This window comes from Mustela putorius, unplaced genomic scaffold, assembly GCF_011764305.1.
Source record: "Mustela putorius furo isolate JIRA1106 unplaced genomic scaffold, ASM1176430v1.1 tig00000083_pilon_pilon_pilon, whole genome shotgun sequence".
Lineage (NCBI taxonomy): Eukaryota > Metazoa > Chordata > Mammalia > Carnivora > Mustelidae > Mustela > Mustela putorius.
Genome location: NW_025421273.1, coordinates 10,347,273 through 10,374,075, shown reverse-complemented (window position 1 = coordinate 10,374,075; position 26,803 = coordinate 10,347,273). Strand labels below are relative to the sequence as shown.

At 57.0% G+C, this 26,803-nt stretch overlaps 3 protein-coding genes and 1 long non-coding RNA gene across 13 annotated transcripts in view; 2 read left to right on the top strand and 2 right to left on the bottom strand.

The window, feature by feature from the left end:
- The first annotated feature begins 1,645 nt into the window (after positions 1 to 1,645).
- Positions 1,646 to 11,200, top strand: SLC49A3 (solute carrier family 49 member 3). 9 transcript variants are annotated; one of them, XM_004772352.3, is made up of 11 exons: positions 1,735 to 1,844; positions 2,566 to 2,879; positions 5,129 to 5,287; positions 5,482 to 5,695; positions 5,844 to 5,920; positions 7,311 to 7,448; positions 7,587 to 7,703; positions 8,397 to 8,549; positions 8,822 to 8,979; positions 9,223 to 9,332; positions 9,876 to 11,200. In XM_004772352.3, the coding sequence occupies exons 2-11, from the start codon at positions 2,748 to 2,750 to the stop codon at positions 10,046 to 10,048; spliced, it is 1,431 nt and encodes a 476-aa protein (XP_004772409.1). In that variant the 5' UTR covers positions 1,735 to 1,844; positions 2,566 to 2,747; the 3' UTR covers positions 10,049 to 11,200. The 9 variants fall into 9 exon arrangements, 7 of the variants coding, with proteins under 7 accessions (XP_004772411.2, XP_004772412.2, XP_004772413.2 ...); XM_004772353.3 differs by having other exon boundaries at positions 1,770 to 1,844; positions 2,672 to 2,879; XR_200829.3 differs by lacking the exon at positions 2,566 to 2,879 and having other exon boundaries at positions 1,646 to 1,844; positions 9,227 to 9,332; positions 9,916 to 10,050.
- MYL5 (myosin light chain 5) lies at positions 11,012 to 14,727 on the bottom strand. The gene is made up of 9 exons (XM_004772382.3): positions 14,705 to 14,727; positions 14,253 to 14,360; positions 13,907 to 14,048; positions 13,640 to 13,747; positions 13,398 to 13,473; positions 12,499 to 12,603; positions 11,987 to 12,065; positions 11,372 to 11,420; positions 11,012 to 11,113 (listed from the first exon to the last, which is right to left on the bottom strand). Exons 1-9 carry the CDS (start codon positions 14,725 to 14,727, stop codon positions 11,012 to 11,014), a joined length of 792 nt encoding a protein of 263 aa, XP_004772439.1.
- A 2,942-nt stretch (positions 14,728 to 17,669) lies between these two features.
- ATP5ME lies at positions 17,670 to 19,546 on the top strand. Its single transcript, XR_001176410.2, has 4 exons — positions 17,670 to 17,817; positions 18,267 to 18,321; positions 18,907 to 19,005; positions 19,468 to 19,546. It is a non-coding gene; the product is annotated as an ATP synthase membrane subunit e (long non-coding RNA).
- A 1,641-nt stretch (positions 19,547 to 21,187) lies between these two features.
- Positions 21,188 to 26,803, bottom strand: part of PDE6B (phosphodiesterase 6B) — a 32,239-nt gene continuing 26,623 nt past the window's right edge. Inside the window, exons 15-22 of one of the 2 annotated variants that reach the window (XM_004772362.3) lie at positions 26,662 to 26,749; positions 26,290 to 26,390; positions 25,946 to 26,053; positions 25,337 to 25,400; positions 24,958 to 25,032; positions 23,737 to 23,820; positions 22,358 to 22,514; positions 21,188 to 21,356 (exon numbers count right to left, since the gene is read on the bottom strand). In XM_004772362.3, coding sequence (XP_004772419.1) covers positions 21,295 to 21,356; positions 22,358 to 22,514; positions 23,737 to 23,820; positions 24,958 to 25,032; positions 25,337 to 25,400; positions 25,946 to 26,053; positions 26,290 to 26,390; positions 26,662 to 26,749 — 739 coding nt within the window. In that variant the 3' untranslated portion in view covers positions 21,188 to 21,294. The remainder of the gene's footprint in view (positions 21,357 to 22,357; positions 22,515 to 23,736; positions 23,821 to 24,957; positions 25,033 to 25,336; positions 25,401 to 25,945; positions 26,054 to 26,289; positions 26,391 to 26,661; positions 26,750 to 26,803) is intronic. The other variant, XM_004772363.3, reaches the window with a different exon arrangement.

The following is a 26,803-nucleotide window of genomic DNA, read 5'->3' as shown; positions in this document are numbered from 1 at the left end:
TTTAAAAATAAAGGTCAGTTATATTACCACAAAAAGAAAAAAGAGTTTACTCAGCAATAGCAAAGAATTGCAATGCAGGACAAGAAAGCTGCAGCCAAAATCATAGGCTAGTCCAACACACAAAGGAAAGGAAATGTTTTTTGAAAGAGAAGGAGGAGGGCACCTGGGTGGCTCAGCTGTTAAGCGTCTGCCTTCAGCTCAGATCATGATCCCGGGGTCCTGGGTTCAAGCCCCACATTGAGCTCCCTGCTTCCATGGGAACCCTGCTTCTCCCTCTTCTACTCCCTCTGCTTGTATTCCCTCTCTCCCTATGTCTCTCTCTGTCAAATAAACAAGATCTTTAAAAAGAGAGAGAGAGAGAGAGGGAGAGAAGGAGGAGGAAGTTGGGAGGGGTTGTTGGGAATAAAAGTCCACTGGAGAAAGGCAAGAGACTACCATGATGGCAGTTTCTCATGGGCTGAGCTGCAGGGGTGGTTAATTTCTTGCAGGAGATGCAATGCACATTGTTTCCTCTTCTGGCATGTAACTGATGATTCTCTCCTATTAACAATTCTTCTGTTAGGGTCTGTACTGGCAATTTTTGACATTGAATGGTACAACATGAGAGCTCATGCATCTGGACTCCATTTTTGTCGAGGTTTCCTTTTATAAACTTTTACAGACCCAAGTATTTAACTATCTGAAGTAATTGTAAACGGTATTGTGTCTTTAATTTTCATTTCCACATTTCATTGTTAGCCTGTAGACATGTAACTGTGACCTTACTGAGCTGCCTACTCCTCAGAAGAGCCCTAGGGATCGGGAGGAGGTCCCCGGCCCCCAGCTGAGCGGGAGAGTCAGAGGTGGAGAAAGACAAGAGTGCCAGGCCTGTATCATGTCCATTTATGTCAGCAGCATCGAGGTCACAGGTGACTTTAGGGAGAGTATTATTTGGAGAGTAGAAGAGATGTCTGCAGTGGACTCCTGGGTGGGGAGCAAGCTGGAGAGGAGGCTGTCCACCCACAGGGTAGTTCTTGTGAAAGAGTCGGCTGACACTCCCTCCTCTCTGCCTTCCAGCTCTCAGTTCTCTCCCCACCGTGCCCGGGCTGTTTCCTCAGTTGTCAACTGCAACTGACAACTGGCGGTGGAGGTTGACTGCCCCCAGTTTTACCCTTGTGACACTGCCCTTCTCCTGGGCAGGACAGGCTGGCCTTGGACTCTGCTTCCCCCTTGGCCAGCACCACCTCTGTTCACCACAGGGCCCAATCTAATGACTAGTCTGGACTGGAGGCTCTTTGCAAACTGCCTATAGCCTCCTCTTCCAAGCTGGCTTCCTGCTGCTCCTGGTGCCTTGTTTGGACAGCGGGAATTGGGGGAGGTGGTGGTGGAGGGGACCTTTCCACGCCCTTTCCAGGAAATGCGGACCTTTTGCGGGGTTGAATAACTTTACCGATGTCCCCCTACCTCCTGTACCCACCCAAGTGCGCGCGTCCACCTCAACGACCACAGAGATCGTGACCTGTTTGGCCCCTACCAGGAGACTTTGTGCCTGTTTCTGGGGCAGAGATTTCCTTTCTGGCTGGCGAATGGAGGAGGGTCCAACCTCGTCCTGCCCTAGGGGCTGGTACTGACCCCGCGCGGCCCGCCCCGCCCCGCGCCTGGCACCACCTCCCAGGGCGGTCCTCGCCCAGGCGCCGAGTTGCTCAGTCGGGCCAAAGGAGCGGCCGGCGATGGCGGGAGAGGAGGAGGACCGACCGGGCGCCGACGCGACCTCGGCCCTGGGCGCGCTGCTGGGCTACCGCGCCTACGCGCGCCGCTGGGTCTTCCTGCTGGTGCTCAGCCTGCTGAACTTCTCCAACGCCGCGGTACAGGGGTCTGGGGCGGCCTGCGGGCGCGGGCGCGGGCGGAGGCGGGCCGAGCGGGGACCCGGGTCCGAGTCTTCGCGCTCCTCCCACCTGCCGTTGTCCCAGTGCGCCCAGGGTGCTCGGTCTGCAAGGACTGGGCGGCGGGACCGCTGGGAGTGCAGGACCGGGAGACCCCAGCAGGCGCGGAAGCACAGGGCCCCTTCTCCTGGCTGCACAGGGAGAAAAGGGGTTAGCGTCTGTCCTCGCGGTGGCAGAGCCTCTTTCCTGTGGCCCACAGTGTTTTGAAACACTCCCTCTCCTGCGTCGGAGGACAGGGGAGTCACTGGCATAGCCGAAAAGGGGTCTTCCAGTTACCCCACCCTCCTGGAAGACCCAACACCTGGCAGCAGGCCTCAGATCCGGCTCCTGCCCTCCCTCTCCAGACTCCCCACCAGACCCACTCCCACAAGGCAGGGCAGGGCCCAGCCGCCTTTGCTCACCTGTGCCCTGGAGGTCCTCACTGCATTTCTGGCTTGTGGGGCTTCCTTATCTGTATGCCCAGTCTCTCTATAGCTCCCCAGCTGGGGTCTCCAGTGACCGGTTACCTGTTCTAGAATGGTTCCCACTGCTGGCAGCCACTCAGCCCTGAGACCAGTTGATCAGCCACTGAGAACAGGATCTGCCAGTTATTGGGGACCCAGCTCCCCAACCTGCTTGTTCCCAACTCGCTCTGATCCCCCAGGTTGTACTGCCCAGGGCCTTGGGCCCCTCCTTCCCCAGCCTATCGCAAACAGTGGGCTCAGTGGGGGTGAGCTTTTTGCTGCCCTAGCCCCTTGCACCTTGGACAGATACCCATCTGCACTTGAATGGACAGCGGTTTGGAGCCAGCTTTCCCACACCTGACCCTCACATGGCCACCTGCTCATGGGGTCAGACTGCAGTGCTGTCCCACACCACGCTGCCTGCTCTGCCTCCTGTGTGTGCCTGAAGGAACCTGTCCACGACCACACAGCTTATCACAGCTTATGTGACATGTCAGGCACATTTGGCCATCAGGTAATCATGTAATGAACAGCTACCTTGGCAGCAGGCTCCACAGCTGGGGGAGGCTGTGAGTGGCCTAGGGACAATTGGGAAGTGCAGACTCATGAGCAGGGATGGGCAGGCAGGTGTGGACATTCTGGGCAGACGCTGCCTTGGGGGTTCTTGTGCAGCAAGTACTCCTGGGTGTTATTCCGCACCGATCAGGGCCCTTTCCCTCCTTTCCTTACTGGCCTGCGTATGGAGAGCCGGCCCTGTGCTGGGACAGGTGGTATCCGTGGCCTGGCCTGAAGTCTCCTATGACTCTGGAAACCTCTTTTTTTTTCTGTGGCTTCTCACCAGGTCCCTGTGTAGCTGATTAGAAAGCCAGAATTGGTTTTTGGTGCAGTGGTCTAAGGACACAGAGCAGGGGTCTCCTTCAGCCCCTAAAATGGCTTTGATGAGTCTGAGAGTGCATGGGTGTGGTGAGTGGCTTCTAGAACTTCCTTGGACACTGAGACAGCATCTTGCTTACTCCCCTTTGGTCCACGAGTTACTATGGAGCAAACGGGACTCTCACCAGGAATGGTGATCCCTGCTGTGGTCACTACAGTGAGCACTGACCATCAGGCTCACCCCAGCCAAGTCTACTCGTGTATTTGGTCTGCAGCTGGGTGGCCACAGTTCCCACGTTCTGGGAGGGCAGTGTCAGAGGTAGGTGGAACAGTGCCTGGAGTGAGACCCCAAAAGGGAGGGAGGAGACTGCCCAGTAGTCTGGGCAGGAACCAGCATGTGGAGCAACTATGAGCACGCTCAAAGGGAGGTGAGGGGTTACCTGGCAGGGCTGGAGAAGGTTGAAGGGAATTCTTGTGCGCTGGGGACATACTGTTGTCCTCATGTTACCTGGCACAGTTCAGACCCGTCTCTGCTCTGCCGGCCACAGACTTGGGGAGGAACAAGGAACGGGCTTGGCTCGGCAGGGCAGGGTTAGAGAACGGATACTGAGCCCTCTCTGCTGGATCAGGCTGGGCAGGAAGCAGCGGGACCTGCATGGGGTCTCCTTCTGCACCTGGAAGAGCTGTCCTCTGCTTTGTCCCTAAAAAAGAAAAAGGAAGAAAAGGCAGCTCTTGCTCAAGTTCTTTGTCATGTGAGGCCTGCAGTCAGTATCTGCTTAGGTCAGCAAGCCTCACCACGGAGGGTGTGGTCCTGGGGCCAGCTCCTGCATTCCTGTGTCTCGCAGAGTTGCATTGATGGTGGACTTTGATTTGTGGTACCCTTGTCTTTGGTCCCTCCCTGACCTGCTTCGCATCTCTCTCCTTATAAGCCTTGGAGAGCCCCTCTTCTCACCCATCATCCTTCAGGGAGGAGACAGTGTCTCACCTCCACCAGGAAGTCTTCCCCACTGACCTAATTGAATGTATTGTTTGCTGAAGGTCTGTGGGGTTAAAAGTCCCAGTGTTTGACAGCACCTGAGGGTGGGAAATGTCACCTGTTACACTGTCAGGGAGGGTCTACCTCCCAAACACTTGGGTCTCCTGTAGGAAGGTGGGCGGGCCTTGGGCAGGGCCAACACACAATCCAGAGGTTTCCACCTGGGACTCTGAGTTTCTAGACAACCTGGAGATACCTTTTGGGCCTCTTTCCATCCTCCTTCCCCGCCATGGAAACATCCCTTCCACTATCCCTTCAATGGCTCCAAACCCACCCTGCTTCCTACCCTTAACTACCGGGATGTTCAACCACAGACACTGAGTGTCCCCCTTCCCCCAAAATGTGTTCCTCTGCCCAGCCATTTGGGCAATCTACACATCTGTGTGACTGAGGTGGCTGGGCCACTGGCTCCCCTCATCAGGATCTCCTTTTCTAGCCTCCCGGGCCCCAATGCCATCCAGCACTTGGCCTTCATGCCCACTCACCACATAGAGCTTTCCTTCCCCCTGCAGTCCTCTGCCTGTCACTGACATCCCTCTGGGCCTTCTCCTTAGACGGTCCGTCTTGGCAGGACTCCCAGTCCTTTAGGCTCTGCTTGGGTCTTCGGCCTCTGTCTACCCGCCAAGACCATGTCTGCGGGATGATCTGCTCCACATTCCAGGCACACTGTCTTTCTGACCCCTGCACCCCTGCCACCTGGTACATTCCCTCAGAGGTGACTGGGTGAAGAGCCTGACCCTTATGGGACTGCTGGGCATTCTCTGCCTCAGGCTGGCTGGCCAAGCCTGGGACAGCGGGTGGCTGTAGTTTCTGTGGTTCCCGGCCCCGGAACTGACACCAGTGTGTATCCACAGCTGTGGCTCAGCTTCGCTCCCGTGGCCGACACGATTGCCCACCACTTCTTCCTCTCCACCAAGCAGATCAACTGGCTTTCACTAATCTACCTTGTGGCGTCCATCCCGTCCGGCGTGGTGGCCATCTGGGTTCTGGACTCTGTTGGGCTCCGCTGGGCAGTGAGTTGGAAACCAAGCCAGGGCTGTCTCTTAGATGGGGTGGGGTCCTTGAGTAAGGAAGGGCTCAAGAGCCATTGCTTCCTCCCCGGGGGGTCTCCAGGCAGAGTCATTTGGGTGGCAAGGCAGTGGTCAGGGTGCGGGTGGGGTGTCTGGGCTGGCCAGGCAGTGCTCTGTCCCTGTCCCTGTCCTTGCAGACCATCGTGTGTGCGTGGCTGAACTTTTTTGGGAGTGTGTTCAGAACCCTGCCCTTCCTGTTCATCGAGATCCAGGACCCATTTGCTTTCCTCATGGCTGGGCAGAGCCTCTGTGCTCTGGCACAGACCCTGGTCATCTTCTCTCCAGCCAAGCTGGCTGCCTTGTGGTTCCCGGAGCACCAGAGAGCCACAGCCAACATGATCGGCACCATGTGTGAGTGACAGGGGTGAGGCTGATGGTCTTCTGGGGGTTGTGGCACCTCTGCACTCCCAGCTCTTGGAGGGCAAAGGGCCCTGGCTGTGGGCTGGAGACCAGGCCTGGCCATTGCTGAGCAGACATGTGTCTCCATCTGTCCATCCAGCAAACCCCTTGGGCATCCTGGTGGCCAACTTGCTATCACCTGCCCTGGTGAAGAAGGAGAAGGATATCCCTTTGATGGTGAGGGAGCTCATGAGGTACATGTACACATGCGTGTGCCTTTGTGTGTGGTGCATGTGTGCATGGTGGGCTCACATGTGCATACATGTGTGGTGCATGTGTATGCATGATGGGCTAATATATACATACATGTGTGTATGTGTGTGGTGCATGTGTTTGCATGGTGAGCTCGTATATACATACACGTGTGCAAATGTGTGGTGCATGTGTTTGCATGGTGGGCTTGTATATACATACACGTGTGCAAGTGTGTGGTACGTGTGTGGTGCATGTGTGTGCACGGTGGGCTCGCATGTGCATAGGTGTGTGTGCGTGTGTGTGGTGCATGTGTATGCACGGTGGGCTCACATGTACATAGGTGTGTGTGGGTGTGTGTGGTGCATGTGTGTGCACAATGGGCTCACATGTGCATAGGTGTGTGTTCCTGTGTATGGTGCATGTGTGTACATGCTGGGCTTACATATGCATAGGTGTGTGCTCACGTGTGTGTGGTGCTTGTATGTGCACGGTGGGCTTGCATGTGCATAGGTGTGTGTGGGTATGTAGTGCATGTGTGTGCATGGTGGGCTTGCATGTGCATAGGTGTGTGTGTATGTGTGTGGTGCATGTGTGTGCACAGTGGGCTTGCATGTGCATAGGTTGTGCACGTATGTGTGTGGTGCATGTGTTTGCGTGGTGGGCTTGCATGTGCATACATGTGTGTTTATGTGGTATGTGCATGTGCATGTACAAGTGTGCCCACACCTGTCTGAGAGTGTGCCCCTGCCCCTCCCTGTGACCACATTGGCAACTACACTTGGTGCCCACAGGATTTTTCCACATGCCTGAGGTGGATGTGAGGTTGAGGGTTAGGGGCTGCAGCCAGAGGCCAGTGTGTCTGCTGAGCAAGGGAAGGGTGGAGGGGAGGGTCAGTGCAGGTGGCAGGTGGTTGGCATTGAGTGATGGCAGCTCTGGGAGTGTCAAAGGGAGAGTGATTTGACCTGGTCCAGAGATTCAGGGAGCCAAATATGTGGCTGCACTGTGCAGGTAGGGAGCTACCTGGCTGGGTTGGCGTAGGCTCAGGCCAGGTTTGGGGGGTGCAGCTCAGTATGTGTTGGGGTCATTCACAAAGACAGGCAGAAAGGGTCAGTCAGCGGTTGGATGGGTGAATCTGGGGCCCAGGGAGAGGATCAGGCTAAGGGTGTCACTGTGGGAGTCATCTGTGGGGGATATTTTGAAAGCCTGGTTTCTAGAGGAAGCAGGGCAAAGCAGGCCCTGGGGCTTGCCTTTGTCTGCCTAGGGATGGCTGGCAAGGGAGGCAGTGTGCCCAGAACAGTGGGTGTGAAGCCCTGATGTGCATGTGTGAGTGCACACACACACGTGCACACACTCACGTATGCCCTCTCCGCAGCTGGGCATCTATATCATACCTGCTGGCCTCGCCTGTCTCCTGGCCACTGCCTGCCTCTGGGAGAGTGTGCCTCCCAGCCCACCCTCTGCAGGGGCCGCCCACTCCACCTCAGAGAAGTTCCTGGATGGGTTGAAGCTGGTTAGTGCTGTGGGATCCAGGGCTGGGGTGACCTGGTGGGGGGAGAAGGCTGAGGAGGGAAGAGGGTTAGGACAGGCCCTGCTGGGGTATCCCCAGCATCCTACTCGCTCCTGGGCTGAGTGGTGCCTTCCCCTCCAGCTCTTGCGGAACAGAGCCTATATCATCCTGGCCGTGTGTTTCGGAGGCGGCATCGGCATCTTCTCCAGCTTCTCGGTTCTCCTGGAGCAGGTCCTTTGTGTGAAGGGCTACTCCAACGTGAGTGCTGGCCCCACCCAGCCCCCTCTCCTGTGCAAGGATGGCGCTTGGGGGCCATTGCTAGTACCCTGAAGACTGCCCCAAACACTGGGTTTCCATGCCTGAATAGAGTAACCTCCTCTTATGGGTGGTATTGAGAGGTTGTGTGTGAAACGTTGTGTTGGGTGCCAGATGCAGTCTGATCGTGGGGTCGTGGCCTTGGGGAGGGGTGGTGGCAATGCCCAGAGATGTGCTGGGATTTTGTGTGGCTCTTTTCACTATCTTTCCCACTGCCCCACCCACGTTGGCCCCAACCCTGCGGGTCTCCAGGGAATGGTCGTCTTCTGATATTTGGAGATTGGGAGGGCCTTGCTCTGCTCATAGCATCTCTGGCCTTGCCCTCTGCTGCCTGGCATCGGCCCTGGGTGTGGGATTCAGGCCTGGTATGTTCCAAACTCATGAGCAGCACACGGGCACCCCTCAGTGCCTTTTCCTTTAGCAACTGTTGGGTTCCTGGCGTGGGGTGCCACAGGAAAGAGGCACCTGGGGAGGACGTGCCACTACTCACTCATGGCTAACCATGCAGCTGAGCTTTCCATGTCACCCTGCTGTGGGCTTCTCGGTTATGGCATACACCCTGAGGATGGAGTCCTTCTGGGGCCCTGGTATCACCGTGGCCCAATGATGGGGCATCCCTGACCTCCTGTCCTCCAGGAATTTGCAGGCCTTTGCGGGGCTCTCTTCATTGTGTTTGGAGTCCTGGGGGCACTGGTTCTCAGCCTGTATGTGGACCGGACCAAACAGTTCACTGAAGTTGTCAAGATTGGCTTCTGTCTGACCTCCATAGTCTGCGTGGCCTTTGCGCTGGTGAGAGTCCCCTTGAACCAAGACCACCCTACAGGGGTGTAAGTGGGATGCTCTGGGACAGGGCAGCTGAAAGATGGGTCAAAGCAGAAATTCAACCTTCTCAGGCTTAGGCACTGCCCACTGGGGTGGTCCCTGACCCTGGCCACTGGCCCATCCCTGCTCACTGCTCAGTTGAGAGGGGGTGCTGGTGCAGGGCCAGGCTGAGGCTGGGTGTCCATGCTGCACACTCTGAATGGTGCCCCATCTCTCCATGTGGCTCACCATCCCCCTAGGTGTCTCAGCTGCAGGGACAGACTTTGGCACTGGCCGCCATCTGCTCACTGCTGGGGCTCTGTGGCTTCTCAGTGGCGCCCATCGCCATGGAGCTGGTAATCGAGTGCTCCTTCCCTGTAGGTGAGGGTACAGCCGCAGGCCTGGTCATCGTGCTGGGGTGAGTGTCTGTCCCTCCACCGCTTCCCTGGGGACCCCAGAATCCTTGTCCTCACCCCAGCCCTGGCTACACAGTGGGTAACCAGCCTGCTAGGGCGAAGGCCACTGTTCTGAGCTGTGCAGTCCTGGGCTAGCTGCCGTGCCCCATGCTGAGCAGAACAGGACACTGGCCTCAGAAAGCCCAGTGGCACTGTGAGTACTGAGCAGTGCCCAGGGCAGGGCTGAAGGCCTTGTGTCTGTCCAGGCAGGCCGAGGGTTTGCTCATCATGGTCCTGCTGACTGCCCTGACCGTGCGTCGTGCGGAGCCGTCTGTCTCCACCTGCCAGGATGGCCAGGGCCCATTGGACTGGACAGGTGAGTGCCCCCACCTGCATAGAGACCCCAGAGCACAAGTGAGGAGGTCAGTGCCTGGGCCTTCCTCACCTCCCTCCCAGCGCTGGAACCTCCCCTCCATGGGCCCCTTTCTCTTGGCACCTTTCACTCTCCTTTGCATGCACTGGGCACCCACAGGGAAAGGGTCCGGGGGGTCGGAGGGCAATGAGGGTGACCTTTCCCCTCCAAGGCTCACTGTGCTGGGAGTAGGCCTGAGGCCCTGGTGAAAGCCCAATGTCTGAAACATGTGAGTCATTTTGAAATGAGACCAGGGGAAGAAAGATGGGGGTGAGGTGGCCACATCTGGAGACCCCATACTGCGGATCTTGGAGCTCACCACCCCTGGGTGTGTGAATGCCCTCAGGGCCTGTTGGGAGCTGGGACAGATGTTTCCAGGTCCCTCTCTGCTCATGGCTAGTGGGGTCAGCTGGAGCTCTACCAGATCTGTGGGTGCTCTGGGTTAGGGGTGGGGAGCTCTGGCTGCTTGAGCGAGCCTCAGAACAGAGCTGGGCTGTGTCTCCCCAGTGTCCATGCTGCTGATGGCTGGCCTGTGCGCCCTCTTCAGCTGTTTCCTGGTGGTGTTCTTCCACACTCGGTACCGGCGCCTACAGGCTGAGGCCCACATGAGCCACTCCATCCAGGAGGACACGTCCCCAGAGGCTGCGGATCACGAGCCCCGCCCGGCAGCTACACCCTGAGGCTCCACGTGGGCACGCCCCCACCACCTCCAGCATGGACTGTAGGAAGCTCAGGCAGGGGCCACTCATTCCCAGCGCCATTCTTCTGGCCCTACCTGCTTGTTTGGGAGAACCCTGAGCTGCTGGAGGCCTCAGGACCTGCAGAGAGGTCACAGGGGTCCCTGCAGAGTTCTGGAAGCCAAAAGAGCCATCAGTGCATCAAGAAGTGGTCCTGGGGACATGAAGGGGTGGCCAGGAAGGGTGGGCTCTGGTCCCAGGGTGACAGCATCCAGCAGGTGCCAGAGGGATTTGGAGTCCTTGGCACACCCAGAGCACAGCAGGATGGCCTAGGGGAGACCTTGTGGCTAGAGCAAGAACTGCTGGTGCAGCCACCGGGCCCGCAGGTGCCCCAGCGGCCAGGCCAGACCCAGGGTGGCTGGTGCAGGAGCAGTGTATGCGGGATGGACCTGACTTGAGAAACAAGGGCTGAGGGGAAGCCTCATGGATTGAGAGTCCTGAGGGCCCCTGGCATGACTGAGGCTGGAGTGGACAGTTATGAGAAACGGCTTCCTTGAGGAATCCCAACCCATACCTTTTCTCGACCCCTGCTGACTGCAGAGTGACTGACTCCCGGAGTGAGTGCAAGGACAGCAGGTGGGGTCAGGCTGCTCTGGGAGGGGAAAGCAGAGGGAGGGCCCTACAGGCAGATCCTCCCACTCCTGGCAGATGCTCCCAGACCTACGAGACCCTTCCTCTCCAGCCTCTCCCAGTTCCAAGCACACACTTCTACCCCCATGGGCCCTCCCCCAAACTCTCTCCAACAAGGCAGACACTTCTCCCAGTCCTAGGCAGAAGTCCCGCACCTGCAGATCCTCCCACCTCCAGGTGGACACCTTCTCTCCCCCTCAGACACTGGCGGACAGGTTTATGGGTTCATGTTTATTGAACTGGCTGCAGCCCAGGTGGGGATGGGGGAGGTGCCCCTCACTCCTCCTTCTCCTCCCCGTGGGTGAGCACGTAGCTCAATGCCTTATAGTCCAGATTGCCTGCAGCATCGATGGTAGCAAACTGGAACATCTGGTCTACCTGCAAGCCGGTCCGGTTGGGGGAGTCAGGCCCAGGGAGGAGGGGAAGGAACAAAATGGTCTGGTGAATTACAGACACTGAACTCCAGCCAGGTCCAGGGTTGTTTTTGCTTGTGGGGTTGGGGGAAAGGGAAGTTAGGGGGGCACACGGCAGCCTTGGGGGGGCCCAGAGTGATTCCTCCTAGCTAAACCCCCTATTCTTGAGCTTCCCAGAGGCACATGGGGTAAGGAAGTGGGGTGAGGGCAGAGTAGGCCAAACCTCTTCGGCGGTCATCTTGTCTGCCTGGGACATCAACAGCCGCTTAATGCTGAGGAAAAGGAGGGAGGAGCCCAATTAGGCTGCACTGAAGAAAGGGATTGGCACTGGAAGAACTGGAGGGGTGGCCCCAGGAGCGCCCCATGACTTGGGTCAATTCATACTGTTGGCTTTTCCACCATGGGATACCCCAAGGCGGGGGTCTGGTCACCCTACAATCCCACCCACTCACAGCGCAGGGGCCTCTCGGAAGCCTGACTAAAGGTCTGAGTCCTGGGCACCAGGGAGTGGTTGCCAGGGAGTCTTTCCTGACTCGCATGCTCTGGGGTCACCACCCCTGGGGGGTGCTCCATCTGCAGGGAGGAGACTGAGGGGTTAGGGGCAAGTGCCTGGTATACCACATAGGCCCACTCCCCCAAAAGGGCTTAAAGACCCAGTGATGGTCCAAGTGGCGATGACCTCCCTGGCCACTGGCTGGGCAAGACTGGTTTTGCCCTCATTTAGGGACTCAGGATCTTGGGGATAGGCAGCCCAAGGCCTGGAGACTGGGGTGAGGTGAGGGGAGGTGGGCTTGGCATCCCTCAGGGGTGTTGCCTAGGTGCCCGTAGCCACACTCACTAGTCCTTGTTGATGCTGCCTTTGCCATCAGGATCCAGCATCTTGAAGGCGTTTAAGATGGTCTCCTCAGTATCCGTACCTGCCCACAAAAGGCCTTCAACTGTTTAGGGCTTCAGTCCTGCTCTGGGCCATCCCAGGCCTTGGCCTGTATGTCCCTCCAGCACTTGAGCACTGCGGAGACCCTGCAGCTCCTGCTCTGAGGGGCCTGGGCGTCCCCAGAATCCCGCCTAGGCCCAAAGGTGGAGTGAATGCTCAGTGAGTGAAAGACAGGTTATCACCACTGGCAGACGGGAGGAAGGATGAACTCACATGCCCGCTGGTCACGTGTGACCCACGAATGTGGGTACCAGAATGTCAAGTCTTAGGGCTTTTCAACAAATCTGAAAATCAGCATTTTTATATGAAATATCTGAATTTCTGAGTGTTAGGAGCTAACAAAACACACAGTGCCTTGGCAGACTGGCCTGAGGGCTGCCCCTGGCTAGGGAGGAGCCTGGACCCATGGCTCTCACCTGTCAGCTTTGCCCCAAACATATTCAGGAACATGGTGAAGTTGATGGGCCCCGAGGCCTCCTTGAGCATGGCATCCAGCTCGTCATCCTTGATGTTGGTTTTGCCTATCACCAACACAAGACCAGGCAGGAATGTCACACCCCCCGGTTGTCCTGCTGTTGATGCATCCGCTGTCCCCATTGGTCTCCCACCTCTATCACTCAAACTGGGAAGGCCAGAAGGAGGGAGGTGAGCCAGTGGGGGGTGTGTGTGTCACATGGCCCAGGTGTGCGGGCCCAGGTCTGCATGTTAGCAGAAACCAAACCCTGAGCCCTGGGAAGATGGGCAGCTGGGGAGGAGGAAGAGGTCATGCATGTAGCCCAGGAAGACCTGTGATCTGCTTACTCGAGTGTAAGGGGGCCCAGAGGAAAGAAACCTACCCATTCTCCCCTGGGATTGCCTCAGGCTGAGAACATGCCCCCAGATGGGAAGTTGAAGAAGAAAGGGCCAGCCTTTGGCTCTTCAGAGGACCATGAGCCGCCCTCCGCGTCTTCTCCCAAGTCTGTTTCTGGGCTTCCTTGCCAGGCTTGGGGGAAGGAGGACAAGCCTCCCTATGTAGTAGTGTCCCTCTGGGGTCTTAGTGCTTCCCTGGAGCTTTGGTCCCAGCCTCCCATCCAGGGTGCCCGTGCTTCAGCTGTGCCACCCACCCCACACTGGGATGACCTGATCGAGCCAGAGGGATCTCTCCCCTAGGGGAGGGATCTCTCTCCCTAGGGGAGGCCCAGACCGCCACCTCGCAGCCCATGGGAAATGGTGTGTGTCAGGTCAGGCTGTAAGGCCCAGGTGCAGAGCAAGTCTTTCCAGGACTGAAGGACACCCCGAGGCGGGCTGTGGTGGAGTTCTGTCCTACGGCACCTACCCAGTGAGGCGTAGGTGTCCTTTAGGTCCTCCTTGTCGATAAAGCCATCTCGGTTCTGATCCATTAGTGTGAATGCCTGAAACCCAGGCCAGTTGCACCATGTTAGGATAGGCTTCTGCTCTCACTGGCTCCAGCGTGAGGCTCATGCAGGGTCTTTCGGTCAACTGCATTACGATTCACAGGGGACCCCTTGGGCAGGAGTTACTGGGTGGAGTGGTCCTGGGACAAAAGCAAAGCCTCACCTCCTTGAACTCCTGGATCTGGGTCTGCTCGAAGTTGGAGAAGACGTTGGATGATGCCCTCTGGGCCCGTAGGCCCCCCCCTTCCTTCTTCTTAGTCTTCCTGCTGGCCTAATGTGAGAACACCAAGGCTGAGGGGCCTGCAGGCTGGTGTTTTGGAAGACAACACAGAGGATGGGTGGACCATGGCACTAGGGGCTCCAGGGGGACCCCAAGCCTGGGCCAGGGCAGCCCTGGCCAGGTCCTGACAGCACGGCACCCAGGGCTTGCCTTGAGCTTGGCCAGAAGCCAGCTGGGCCTGGACGTCCAAGGAGCAAATGGACCAGGCAGGCGGCCAGCAAGTGGGCGGGCCTGGTCTAGGGACCCTTCCACTGTGAAGACCAGGACCCTCATCTTCCAACCGTAGATGTCCCTGAGGCAGCCATGGGGCACAGATCTTCCCCACTGAACACCCTCACACAGAAACAAACTCAACTCGTGTGCGCACACACACACTCCCACAAATCACACTCATGTAGGCAACACGCATGTACACACAGTTGCAAAGGCGCACCCTGTACAGATGCAGGCATGCTCACACCCACTCCTGCCGCAGTGACCTGCTGTCCACACTCACCATGCCTGGATGTGCCTGAGGTGATGGTCTGTGCCCTCCCTGCCCGGGTCGCCCGTCTTAAGCTCTTGCCCAGTCCCCCAGGACAGCTCGGACTCTGGCTTCCGCTCCCTACAAGGACAGGCCAGGGCCACCCTGGGGACTGGACAAGTGCAGAGTGAGCTCTGGCACCTGGCGGGTGACTCAGATGCCCCCATCTTGCCCGGCTCAGCAGGGGCCCCAGCTTCCCAGGCACCTCACCGAGAACCTTGTTCTCCTGTTTTCTGTGCCTCTCCAGGGCCACCTGCATGTGGACCCAGGAGACAAAGGAAGGGGGACCTTTCCTAGATTTGCCCAAAGTCACTGTGAGTGGCCTTGGAGGCTGGTGATCAGGCATTCTCTAAGCATGCTGTGTGTGCCCTCACCTCCCTGCTTCACTGGGGCCCCAACTCTCCCCTTGGCAGGTGGCCCCTTACCTGGCACAGAGTGGAGATAACATGTCTGGGATGGAGGACCATCCAGATGGGATGGGCCCTGGGCCAGCATTCAGACAGGTTTCCCCACTACATTATGGCCCAGCAGGCAGAGTCTGGGGAGGGGAGCTGGCCTAGGTGCCTGTGTGTGGTGGGGCAGATAGATATTAGTGGTCAGCACAGGGTCAGGGGTTGGGTGCCCTAGTCCTGGGCTGTGGGGAGTACAGGCTAGAGGCACGAAAGGGTGAGAGTTAGGAGAAGGCCTGGGAACAGAATGAAGTGGGCAGTCAGGACTGTAATTTCACACCCAGAGAACAAGCCCTCAGAGCCCCTTGTACCTGCACCTTGGGGGAGGCATCAGCAGCAGGGATCCCCTAGGGCACACCTGGGAACCACATCACATGTGAGTGCCACCGTGGCAGGGGTCCTGCCCCCGGGGGCATACTCCTGTAGTCATATGACACCTCTGTGATCCCAGGGGCAGCCCACCATTTGCCTGCATGGAGTATGGGACAACAGACACTCTGTCGACCTTAGAGAGGCATGACCCACCAGGGGGGAACTGGGAGCTCCTGGAATTCTGCCTGAAGGATTTCCAGAGGCAGAACACATGACTAACGTGGGAAACCTGGGCTGGTTTTGATGGTGGGAGGCTTGGAGAGACCCTAGGAGGGCTGGAGGATTGGGACCACCACACTGAGAAGGGACGGCATACAGGATCTGTGCTCAGAAGGCCCCTGATGTGGGAAAGGCCAGAAGACACGGGCAGAGAGCCCCTGGGGAGGTTTCCTGGGCTGGCAGCACTAAAGATAGCCATGGAGCCTGGCTCCAGAGAGAATATCAGGATTCAGAGTGGACAGCTGGCCCTGACAGGTGCAGAGGTGTCAGCCAGTGGTTCCTGTGGTCCGAGCCAGATGGGAGCCCCCTTAGCCCTCAGGAAGGGCCCAGGGCCAAAGTGAGTCTCCCCCAGCTTCAGGGGTCTTCCCTGAATGTGTATATGGGCATGTGTACCTGTGTGTCCCCCCCTACAAATCCTACCCTGCCCCACTGGAAGCTACTGTTAGGTGGTCCCCTATCAACACGTGGCCTCACCTTCAGCCCAAGAGACACTTATTTTTGATTCTGGAAGCAGGAGTTGCTGAGGAGTCTTGTTTATTTTAATATCCAGGGAAGGAAGAACATATTTATCAGCTGAGGTCATCTGCCTAGATGCTCAAGGGCAAGAGTGGGGGTGGGGTGGGAGTGGGGGATGTGCACTCAGCATCGCTACACCCATGTTGGTTGAAGAGGTTTATTTTGTGCCTTTTGGGGTCAATGTGTGCTTACAGCGCCCTCAGGGAGCAATGAGGGGCTTGGGAAGGACTTCCCTCAACCCCAGGCCTGGCAGAGGCAGCCATGGATGATATCAGGCAGGGGTCCTCAGAGAGCTCAGACAAGAGCCTGGTGGCCCTACAAGATGGGCCTCCCTGTTCCCACCCTCAGCCCAGGTAACAACGCAGGCAGTGTTCCAGCTTCTCAGCGGGAGGCCTAGAGCCAGGACTCCAGAGTGAGCTGCAGAGCAAAGGGCCCAGGACCCTGGAGGTGGCTGGAAGGGCCTCCCCTCCAGGCATATATACTGAACTGCTTCGTGCCATGCAGTTTTTTGGCTCTGCATTAAATTCCCTTTAGATTTATAGTTAAGTTCTCTCTGGAGACAAGAGGGTTTGGAAGACTGAAGAATAGTGGGCTCCCCTCTGGCATACCAGGGGCCCTAGTGAGCCCTAAGCTCTGGTTCTCAGGGAGCTTCCTTCTGGAGCAGCACAGGGCCCAGGGGATGAGTGGTTCTCTTGCCAGACCCTTGCCCCCTTCCCCCCAACACAAACCTGGTTGCTTTGGGAACCATGTGTCAGCACAGCCAGCACAGCTAGGAAGCTGTCTGACCACCACTGCTCCATCTTTGGGTAGCCCCACTGCACACCTGTGGCTGACCTGGTCATGTCTTTGTCAGGGCTAACTTCAGAAGTGGGGGAGACCAGCAGCAACTCAGAGTGGGACACAGTGACTCACAGGTGTGGCTTCCTCCCCCGCCCACCGTGAGCAGCAGAAGTGAGAGAAGGAGGGCCCATCTGGAGGTTCAGTGGTCCCTGAAGCCCTGGTTGAGGTGGACCTTGGAGCTGGGGACAGCAAGGTCCCCAGGGCTGGAACCAGGGAGCAGGCTCTACAAGGGTGCCCTTCCCAGGAAGACCCCAGCCCCCTGTGCTGGAGAGAATCCTGCAGTGAGGAAGCTCTACTCCACTGGGGGGACTGGAAACCGTAAGGGGGGTGGCGGCAGCCGTAAGGGACACCGAAGACAGTGCCGTCCCAGGAATGGGTCCTGAGGCCACCATGATTAGCCTGGCCTGAGTCCAGAGGGGTTGGCTACAACAGCCTCCCCCACCCCAACCAGGTAAGAGGCCTGGGGCAAGGGGGCCTGCACTCAGGTCACATCAGTCCGCAGACCCTGGATTCCCAGCCCAAAACCTCTGACTGGACCATGGGCTCTTCCTGGGCAGTCCTTGTGGCTGACCTGGGTTGGTCATGGGCCTGGATGTAGCTGAAGGCTGCACTCCAGCTGCGGGGCGGGAATGGGGGCTCCTTCCCCGACTCGCCGGTCCTGACTGGAGAGCCCACACACTACAGGAGAATAGAGAACAATCTATTTTACACTTTGTGTGCCTGACTGATATTTTTCAAATATATGGACTTATAATGGGCGCGCTCCATTGATGTCATCCTGGCCTGACCACATCAGGGGCTGCAGGGAACAGGAGGGTAGGCCGAGGTTCCACATCCCTGACAAAAGCCGCCCCTGCTGCCCAACCTACACCTGCGGCTCCCGCAGTCGCGCATGCGCAGCTGGTCGCGAGCCGCGCGCCTCGCGTGATCCCCTCCCCTAGCGGGCAGGCGCGTTCCACCTCCGTCCACCGGGGGGCGCAGTCCATGTCCTGTTCACCCCCGACGGCGCATGCGTTTTTCCTTGTACGCTTTTACGCGTCCGCAGCTTGCCCGGCCCTGCAGCGTCCTCCGCGGATTGTGCTTCCGGCGTGAAGGTTACGGGCAAGATGGTGCCGCCTGTGCAAGTCTCCCCGCTCATCAAGGTGAATCAGGGTTTGCGGCCGTCGCCGGGTGCTCGGCTCCACGTGCGCGACCCCAAGGAACCCGGGACCCGCGCTCCCGCGGGTGCGACCCCGCCACTCCCACTCCCCGCACCCCGGGTCCTCGAGAGCTGGGAACCCCACCCCCGGGACCCGCGCTCCCGGGACTCTCTCCCTGCGCCCCGATCTCTTGGGCTTGGAACTAGCATCACCACCACCCCCCGCCCGGTCCCCACGCTCCCGGGCCCCCGCCCTGCGCCCTCGACCTCGCGGGCTGGGAACCCCCTCCCCGGGACCCGCGCCCTGCATCCCCCGTCCCCGCGCTCCTGGGACTTCCGTCCTGCGCCCAGACCCCGCGGGCTGGGAACCCCACCCCTTGGGACCCGCGCCCCCGGGACCGGCGCCCTGCGCCCCGCGCCCCGGCCCCGCCTTTAACCAACTTCTCTCCGCAGCTGGGCCGCTACTCCGCCCTGTTCCTCGGCATGGCGTACGGGGCCAAGCGCTACAGTGAGTGACCGCGGCTGGCCGTGCCGCTGTCTTGGCGGACGGCAGGGGAAACCCTGGGGCTTCTCACAGCCGGGGGGGGGGGTTGGGGGGGACTCTCCAGAGCCGTCTCGTAAACCCCAGCGAAGGGCAAGGGGGGACAGGGTTGGGAGGCGCCAGCCCCAGGAACCCGAGCGAGTTTGACCACGGAGCACTGCCGCGGCAGGTGTGTAAGTCGCTTTGCGATTAGCGCAGGTGGTTAGGACCCAAAGTGCATTCTTATGTTGGGCACCCGGGGGAGCTGGAAAGCAGCTAGTTCTTGTTGAAAACTGGGGTGCCAGGTGAGTGCTGGAGGAGTGTCGTGGTCAGATGCGAGTAGCCTCGGGTGGCCCAGATTGCTGAGCAGAGACCGTCTGGTCAGGTGGTGCGGCCCCTGCATTTGCCCTCCCGGTTGTGCACTCTGCTGAGCTCTAGTCAGGCCTTGATCCACTCCGAGAGAGAGGAGTGGGAAGCACACGGGTCAGGCATTCACGGGGCACTAAATTCCTTTTACGTGTTTCTGTGAAGACACTCAAAGTACCTCCCCATATTCACGCTTTCCTTACACAGGTTACCTGAAACCTCGGGCAGAAGAGGAGAGGAGGATAGCCGCTGAGGAGAAGAAGAAGGAGGATGAACGGAAACGGATTGAGAGAGAACTGGCAGAAGGTACTGGACTGAGTGTATCGGAAAGTTTGGTCCTTTGCCCGGGTTTAGAAACGTACAGGTGCTGCTTCAGGCGAGCCCCGCAGTAGGGGTAGGAGCTGCCTCCTTTCTCCCAGCACTGGCCAGTGGGTCCTCTGGGGGAGGGAGAGATGCAGCAGGTCCGTGGATGTGGGGGGACACGGTGACACCTTGCCTTGGGCAAGGCCCAGGTCTCTGGGCGTTGGAGGGGAGTTGTTTGGGAATGTGCCACCCTCAGAGGCCCATAGAACCAGAACCAGGCATCGTCCCCCACCGACTGCCATGGCAGGCTGCAGTCAGAGCACGCAGGGACAAGAGTTGAGGCAACACACAGCTGGGCTTCCACTGTAGCCAGATCCTGGGTTGTTGAGCACCGAACGTGCGAAGTGGTCCTTTTGGATCGCCTGAGTATGTAATAACACGAATATTTTCCTTTGAACCTTTCAGCCCAAGATGACAGCATACTAAAGTGAGCCAGCCTTTCTCTGGAACGGTGTGGATGAATAAAGCTTTCTTTGTTGTCTGATGCTCTCCTGTACTGTCGTCAGTTGTCTGATTTCTAGATTCAAGCTCCGCAGTTGTGCTCTGTTCTCCATTTATGTTGGGGGTGGAGTGGGCTGGGAAATGGGTTTCAGAAGAATGGACCTTCTCAGACGCAAGGTCCAGTGCACAAATGGGCAGGGAACACAGAAATTCCCACCACCTGTGCTCTGAGGTGTCTGACTGGGGAACCCCCAAAGGGAGCAGTTTATCCCAGACACAGACAGCTTGGGTGTTGTGGCTGCTGCTTGGTCTTCAGTGAGCTCTGGCCCAGACCCTTTGATGGACAGTACAAACGCGGGGTGGTAGGTGGCCTGATGCCCTTACTGATGGGACCTGGATCTCTCTCCCCTTGTTGGGAACCCTCCCCTTGAACCTAAGGAAGCTCTGTGACCTTTTGAGGTCCAGGCTGGGGTGCTGCATAAAGCTCTGCAGTGGGCTTGGGCTCTTGCTGAACTGATGGCCACATTCTGCCCCTCTGACTCCTCATGTTGTAATGGGCCCACTTCCTAGCCATAGGCCTGGCACAAATTTCATTGGTAAAATGATTTCTTTTGCAAATGGGGCAGGGGGTGCTGGATGAGAAACAGTGGATAAGCACTTGAAAGCCTTGGTTTTAGTTAGGTTGAAGGCTGAGTGAGCCCAGCTCAGTTTCTTCTGGAGTTGTTGGCTGGTGCCCTAATCATGGACTGTCACCGGGTCTTCCTGCTGAGATGGAAATTGTCTCCTTGCTGTGACTGCATGGCTGTGGGGGGTGTTGGTGTCCCCCACCCTATTCTCTCCCCAACCCCCCCTGCCCAGGAGCTCAGGGCCTCTAGGGGTGGGCTTGCATGGCATCCAAACTGGCTTTTCCACAGCCCGTCTAATCAGGCAGCTGAGAGGAGTTTACTGTGGGGTAACGTGTCCAGTGTTGGGAATGAAGGATTTGGAGCTCACGTGGTCAGGATCTGAAAAGTTCTTAACTTCTACCAGGTAAGTAGTACCCATTTCACATGGGAGTCATGTGTTTGGGTGTGGCTTTGCTGGTGCACAAACACTAAGGGAACCCTCACTGGTGTAGGACTTGGGCAGACCCCAGCTGTGGCAGAACTTTCTCCTAGGTTAGATATGATGTGCCCTCCACCACAACTGTTGCTGCATTAAAGAAAAGGGCAACTTGTTTTTATTTTATTCTAAATTTCTGGCCCTATTTGCCCCGGAACCAGATAGGTAATAACGTGTGTATCTCGTCTACCCAAATACACATTAACATGTGCGCCTGTGGATCTCACCCAGTGCTTTCAGACACGCAGGTCACAGACCCTTTCCAAACGTCAATCTGTGGTATAGCTGTGTACCTAAAAGACAGATGAGTGTAAAGGACGCTAAAGTGTATTTGTAGTTGACTTTAAAAAAAAATTTTTTTTTAAGATTTTATTTATTTAACAGAGAGAGGTGTCACAAGAGGCAGAGAGGCAGGCAGAGAGGGGAAAGCAGACTACCTGCTGAGCAGGGAGCCTGATGTGGGGCTCGATCCCATGACCCTGAGATCATGACCTGAGCCAAAGGCAGAGGTTTAATCCATTGAGTCACCCAGGTGCCCCAATATAAAAACATAAATCTTTAAAAAAATCAAAATATCCAAAATTGTCTCCAGTCCTTTTCTTGGGCTTCCTAACCTCCTGTAGCAAATGGTTGGAGGTGGGATCCCAGCGGGTGAACGGATTGGGGCGCCGTCAGAACGCATGGACCAGCTCACAGAATGCAGCAGGTCGAAGACTTGGGTGCTGGGCCGCCGTTGCAAATCTCTGTGCCTGCTGCAAGAGAGAACGAGGGTGAGAGGACTGTGTCTGCCGGCCCCACCTCTCCTGCCCTGTGTCCTCTGCCAGCCCCGTGAAAGGGAGGGCAGAGGGTGGGACCTGTGGGAAGCCTGAGCCGATTAGCCTAGCCAGGGCTCAGCCTTTCTTATCTTAGCTCTCATAACACTTTTAGTTCCGGCGCCCCCACAGCCCCCACAACTTGACATAGGTTTCTTCCCCACCACAGGAAATAGCAAAAGTCCCAGGGCCACAGTGGCCACACACAGGCAAATACCGAGGCAACAATGTCAGGGATTCTGTCTAGGCCTCATGATGATTCCTTACAATGAAGCCACGTGAGCCACATTACCAAAACAGCAGGCAGGGGTGGGGTTGAGTAGGGAAAGGCTCTGACGCAGTAAAGGGGGAGATGTCATGTACGCTTGACTCTGAGCTCCCGTATTTTCTGTTTTTAGGTCTTTTTTATTTTTTTTAAGATTTTATTCATTTGAGAGTATGCGCGTGTACGCACAAGCAGAGGGAAGGGCAGAGGAACAAACAGGCTCCCTGCTGAGCGCGGAGCCCACTGGGGAGGCTCCAGCCAGGACCCCGAGATCATGACCTGAGCTGGAGTCAGATATGCGCCCTTAGGTCTTCTGTTTTGTTTCTGAGGGTAGATGGAAGTGGAGGTAGATTTTCCTAAGTTAATTAGGAGGGAACTGCTGCCTGGTGGTGGAAGAAATAGCTGTTGAGAATTCCCAATGTTTCACCTGGGCTTTGCTCCCTTTATAAAGGAAGTAACATTCAAATAGTTACTTCTTTAGAGAAAAGGAGAGTCCCTGGCAAGGAACAAGGAGATCCTGCAGTCATGCCCAATCCCGAGGGACGGCTGCCTCTGCAGGTTGGAGCCTGAGCACACCAGCCTCAGCACCACCTGCCACCTGCCCTTCTTGTTTAATCTCGTCCCTTCACACACTTCCATGTGGGGACTAACCAAACACCCGCCCTGCAGCCCAGACCTTTCTTGGCTGTTGTCATTTCCTCCTGTTGCTGCTTCTGCTCTTCTAGGGCCTTAACTTTGGCCTCATACTCGTCAGCCAGGGCCTTCCACTCCTTCCTGTTGTTCTGTAGTCGGTCGAACATGGGCAGGATCTCTTCGTGGAAACGGGAAAACTCCTGGACAGGGAGACAGGGAATCAAGAAGTTGTGTCACACCTCCTGAGTGTTCTAAGCATCCAGGGCAGGTGGCCTCCCCATGTCTTGTCCCTTGCTGGCACCAGCCTGTCCCCCACCACCCTGCCCTGCTCACCCAAGAGGAGAACTTGGGAGGGGACCTGTCTGAGGGAGAAGGGATGAGATGTCACTTTCCCAGCAAAGCCCTGGAAATGGAGAAGAGAGGATGGGAAGGGCACAGGTGGTCTTAGTGGGGTGAGGACCCCAGGAATAGAGAATATCAATGGCAGAAGGGGAGTCCTTTGGCAGAGAGGGTGGAAAGACTGGGGCATACAGGTTGGTAGAAGACTCCGGGCTGTTCTATGCACATCACACACACACACACACACACACACACACACACACACGAGCATGGAGCATGTGGATGGACTTGGGGAAGGCAGTGGAAGGGGGGTGCTGTGGTGGGGCTGTGACCTGTGAGCTTCAGGACTGGGATATTCATCCTGGTTCTGCCTTCCTTTGCAGCACTTAGAGTCCTGCTGAGGGGGCACCAAAGGGAGCTGAGCTTTCAGTAAGGGGAAGCCCAGGTGCCGTGATGGTCAAGGTGGGGAGTGGACTGGCCCAATTAGGGCTGACTTCACTCAGAAGCAGACAACCTCCTCCTCACAGCCCCCAGGATCAGATGGAATTGGAGCCCATGGATGTGTCGGGCATCACTTGGGAGGGGCTCTGCAGTCAGAACCCCCAACACACTCCCTGACCAGTCCTCTGGGCTGTGATGTCACAGCACATGTCCTCGGCACAGTGTTCCCTGGTCACTCAAGTGCAACATGTGTTTGCTGGGTGAGGCATTCCCAGCTGGGACAGGTGGACCCATTGCTGTCCCCCTGGGTTCATAGGCCCTGAACAGATGCACCCATAGATACGCTGTAGGCCATGATTGGGGGTGGCTAGATGGGGTCTGGGGAAGAGACACGTGAGGTGAGATCTCATGGAGGGAGGAGGCTCTCCCAGAGAGTGGAGACCTGTGGGAAAGCATGAAGAGCTTCTGAGGAACTGGTGAGGGGAAGGTGGGAAGGGACTCCTGGGGATGACACTGAGGATTTCAGATTTTAAGTGCAAGGATGAGGCAATAGGGGCCATGGCAGGCCAGGCCATCATGTGAACCCACACCAGTCCCCCCCACTCCTGTGAACCCAGCCAGGCCCCACACCAGCGTGCTCACCTTGTATACAAATGTGCACACAAAGTCGATGAAGCCAACCTGTAATTTGGGGAGCTCGGCTGCCTTGTTCCGGTCCATCATTGGCTTGGGGGGGGGGAGCAGAGAAACCTCTTCTGAGCCTGCAGGTCTCACTCAGCCCCACCCGGCTCAGATGAACATGTCCACAGAGACACAAATGAAGCAGTTTCCATGGAATGAGTGGAGCCTCTGGTCTTGGGGCTTAGCCTGCCTTGATAGATGCTGGCCCTTATAGGGGGACAGTCAGAATGCCCTTCCCCTTCTCTGAGTTATCTGTTAGTTCCACCGTGAGTCCACCATAATGCTCCCAGTTTCAGGTCCTGGAGCCCCTTCCTCCCACTTTCTTGGGAGCTATCCATGGTGCTAACTGAAGACCTGGCTTGGGACCCCTGCAGGGCAAAATCCAGAGGCCCTTGGACGGGTTATCCTTGGTGTCCACGTACTCCAGACCCCCTGGGCTGTCCCCTGCTAGTCTGTCCATAGCTACCTACTGTCTGGAGCTCCATGTAGCAAGGGTGAGCCATGCAGGAACTAGAGACCTGCCTGGTCCCCAAGTGACTTGGCTACAGGACACCCTTTCCTGCAGTCTGTCTCTGGCCCCAAAGCCTTCTCCACCTCATGCTCAGGCAGCTCCACTGACTGGAATTTACTTGTAAGACAAACCCTCTTTCCATCTCTTCCAACTTCTGTTGGACAATGCTATGCTGTCCTCATCCCCTTGGATACTATGCAGGTTCCACTGTAGTCTAGCAGCATATTCCTGGACCCACATTGCTGACCCAAAGATCTCAGCATCCTCCATCTATCACGGTGAGGGCACCTGGACTCCTGCCACTGGCCTTCTCTGGCATGGCACTCTCCCCACTTGAAGGCCTTCCTGGAGCAGCTCTCAGCCTGGCTGAGGCTCACTGTGGGGCTGCCTGGGCTGTGGAGGCCCTGGGAGATGGGTCATGACCTGCCTTGACCACTTTTGACAATGACTTTCCATTTCCGCATGGGCATCACAGTTTTACCAAAACCCTATTTTTTCCTACAACTTTACCCAGATCCCGAGCCACCTAATTTATACTCAGCTCATGTCACATGATGGACCCCACAAAGTGAGACTGAGGTCCCAGCACCCCAGATCCCCAGGGGTTCCCTGTTTGCACCAAGCAAGGCCTGAGGTTCCCAAAGACCACAGATTCTGGAAGTAACACTCACAATGGGCTGCTGATCCAGAACTGTCCTTTCCAAGTCACCCTGTTCCCAGAACTCAGCCGCCACCAGCAGAGCAACCTGGTGGGTAGGGGGTACATAAAAGTCAGTGATCTTGTTGAGTTCAGCGCTTGGTCAGAAACTGACAAAGGGCCCTCAGTCTTCTCTGTCTCAGGCCCTCTGGGATCCCCAGTCTTCAGGCTGGACCTACCGCCCAGTGAGCATGTTGATGTGTGCCCACATGGTGGCCGTGAGCCCAGCCCCAGAGCAGGGGGGGAAGCCCTCAGTGCTACTTGCAAACAAAGGTTCTGTCCCCCATCTCAGGCTTCTAGATGCAATTGCAAGAGGCAATGACAAGAGGCTGGGGCCCTGCATGAATTCTGACCTTGCTCTGGACTTCCCATGGCTTGGTGATGGCAGACAGGTCACATGCAGTCATCATCATGGCCCTGCAGGAAGATGAAGCTCCAGGTGTGCCCAGGCTGGCCTCTCTCCCTCCCTCCCTCCCTTCCACCTCTGCTTCTGGGCACTCCTTCCACTAGTAGATCTCCTACTGTACACACACCCACTCCAACCCTAACCCTCATTCGTCACCTTCCCCTCGCCTTGCCTCCATAAGCTAAAACCACCATGTCTTCACTGGGCAGCTCCCAGTGCCCATGATTTACACATTTCCTTGTTGGATCTCTGGGATGGGCCTGGAGGAGGAACATAGTTCTGAATCTCCACTTTGTAGATGCATCAGTTAAGGTTCATGAATAAGAATTATTGCCAAATCCACAAACTAAGGAAATGGACTGTCTGACCCCAATCCTGTACTGTCTCCCCTGAAAATAAGGAACAAGTAAGAAGCTTCATTTTTGACGCTTCATCAAAGCTGTTTAGAGAAGAGCTGTTCTTGTGTATTATTCAGGGGCCTGGTGTCTTCTCCTTTGGGGGTGGGACATGAGGGTTAGCCAGCATGGAGATGGCTCCTGCTGCCCCCACAGCTCACATGACTATCTCCTTCCGGGTCGTCTCCAGGGACAGGTACTCCACCCAGCTCTTCCTGTCCTCATAGTTCTTAGACTCATCCACAATCTTCTGGAACATCGTCCTCTTCCTGAACCCCAAGAACAGAGAGAGACAGTTGACCCCCTCCTCACCCCATGAAGGATACCCCACTCCTCCTTGATCCTAACCCCACCACCCTTCTGGGAGAGAAACTGAGGTAGAGAACTCAGGCCTTGCAGGGCCGCTGTGCTGGCAAGGGTGTTCTAGGAGCTCCAGGTCCCTACCCTACCACCCCCACGAAGCCCCAGGTTCTCATCCCGCCTCCCGCAGGGCGGCTGCACCCACTTGAAGTAGAGTGCCAAGTCCGTGGCGATGATGGCTATGTCCATGAGATGGATCACGTGCTCGTGTTGCCGCCGGTTCAGGTTCTGGTAGATGTTCAGGGACTGCAGGAAGGGTTAGGGTTCCCAGTCTGTCCCTTCCCCTCCTAGGAACCATCTATCTGACCCTACCCTCAGGTCGCAGATCCTGGGCACCATACCCTGCACCATATCCACCACTGCCGGACACCTGAGCCCACCTCACCCTGCGGTGGGTGCATTTCCCCGTTAAACCCCACCCATCACCGCTGAACCTCCTCTAGCCCCTGGTCAGAATGCCCTGTGGCGTCGTGAGTGCAAGTGACAGGCATAAATACAGAGAAATTCTGACACGAACCTCCTCGGAGAGCAGGAACTTCCCAAACTCCAGGTGATGCCTTTCCAAAATCGAGGAGCCGTGGAGCTTGGCTAAGGGGTTCTGGGATCTGTTACAGAGGTTTCGTTAGAATCAGTTTGGCCAGAAGCCTGCACAGAGGCTC

What these genes read in the sequence shown, in the direction of transcription:
- SLC49A3 (XM_004772350.3), top strand. Translation starts at nt 1,710, where the DNA reads ATGGCGGGAGAGGAGGAGGACCGACCGGGCGCCGACGCGACCTCGGCC. An exon ending in CTGTTGGGCTCCGCTGGGCA is followed by an intron (nt 5,288 to 5,481) that starts GTGAGTTGGAAA and finishes CTGTCCTTGCAG; the next exon opens with ACCATCGTGTGTGCGTGGCT. An exon ending in TCTGCGTGGCCTTTGCGCTG is followed by an intron (nt 8,550 to 8,821) that starts GTGAGAGTCCCC and finishes CCATCCCCCTAG; the next exon opens with GTGTCTCAGCTGCAGGGACA.
- MYL5 (XM_004772382.3), bottom strand. Translation starts at nt 14,727, where the DNA reads ATGTTATCTCCACTCTGTGCCAG. An exon ending in CTCAGGCACATCCAGGCATG is followed by an intron (nt 14,049 to 14,252) that starts GTGAGTGTGGAC and finishes TGGCTGCCTCAG; the next exon opens with GGACATCTACGGTTGGAAGA. An exon ending in GTTTGGGGCAAAGCTGACAG is followed by an intron (nt 12,066 to 12,498) that starts GTGAGAGCCATG and finishes TTTTGTGGGCAG; the next exon opens with GTACGGATACTGAGGAGACC.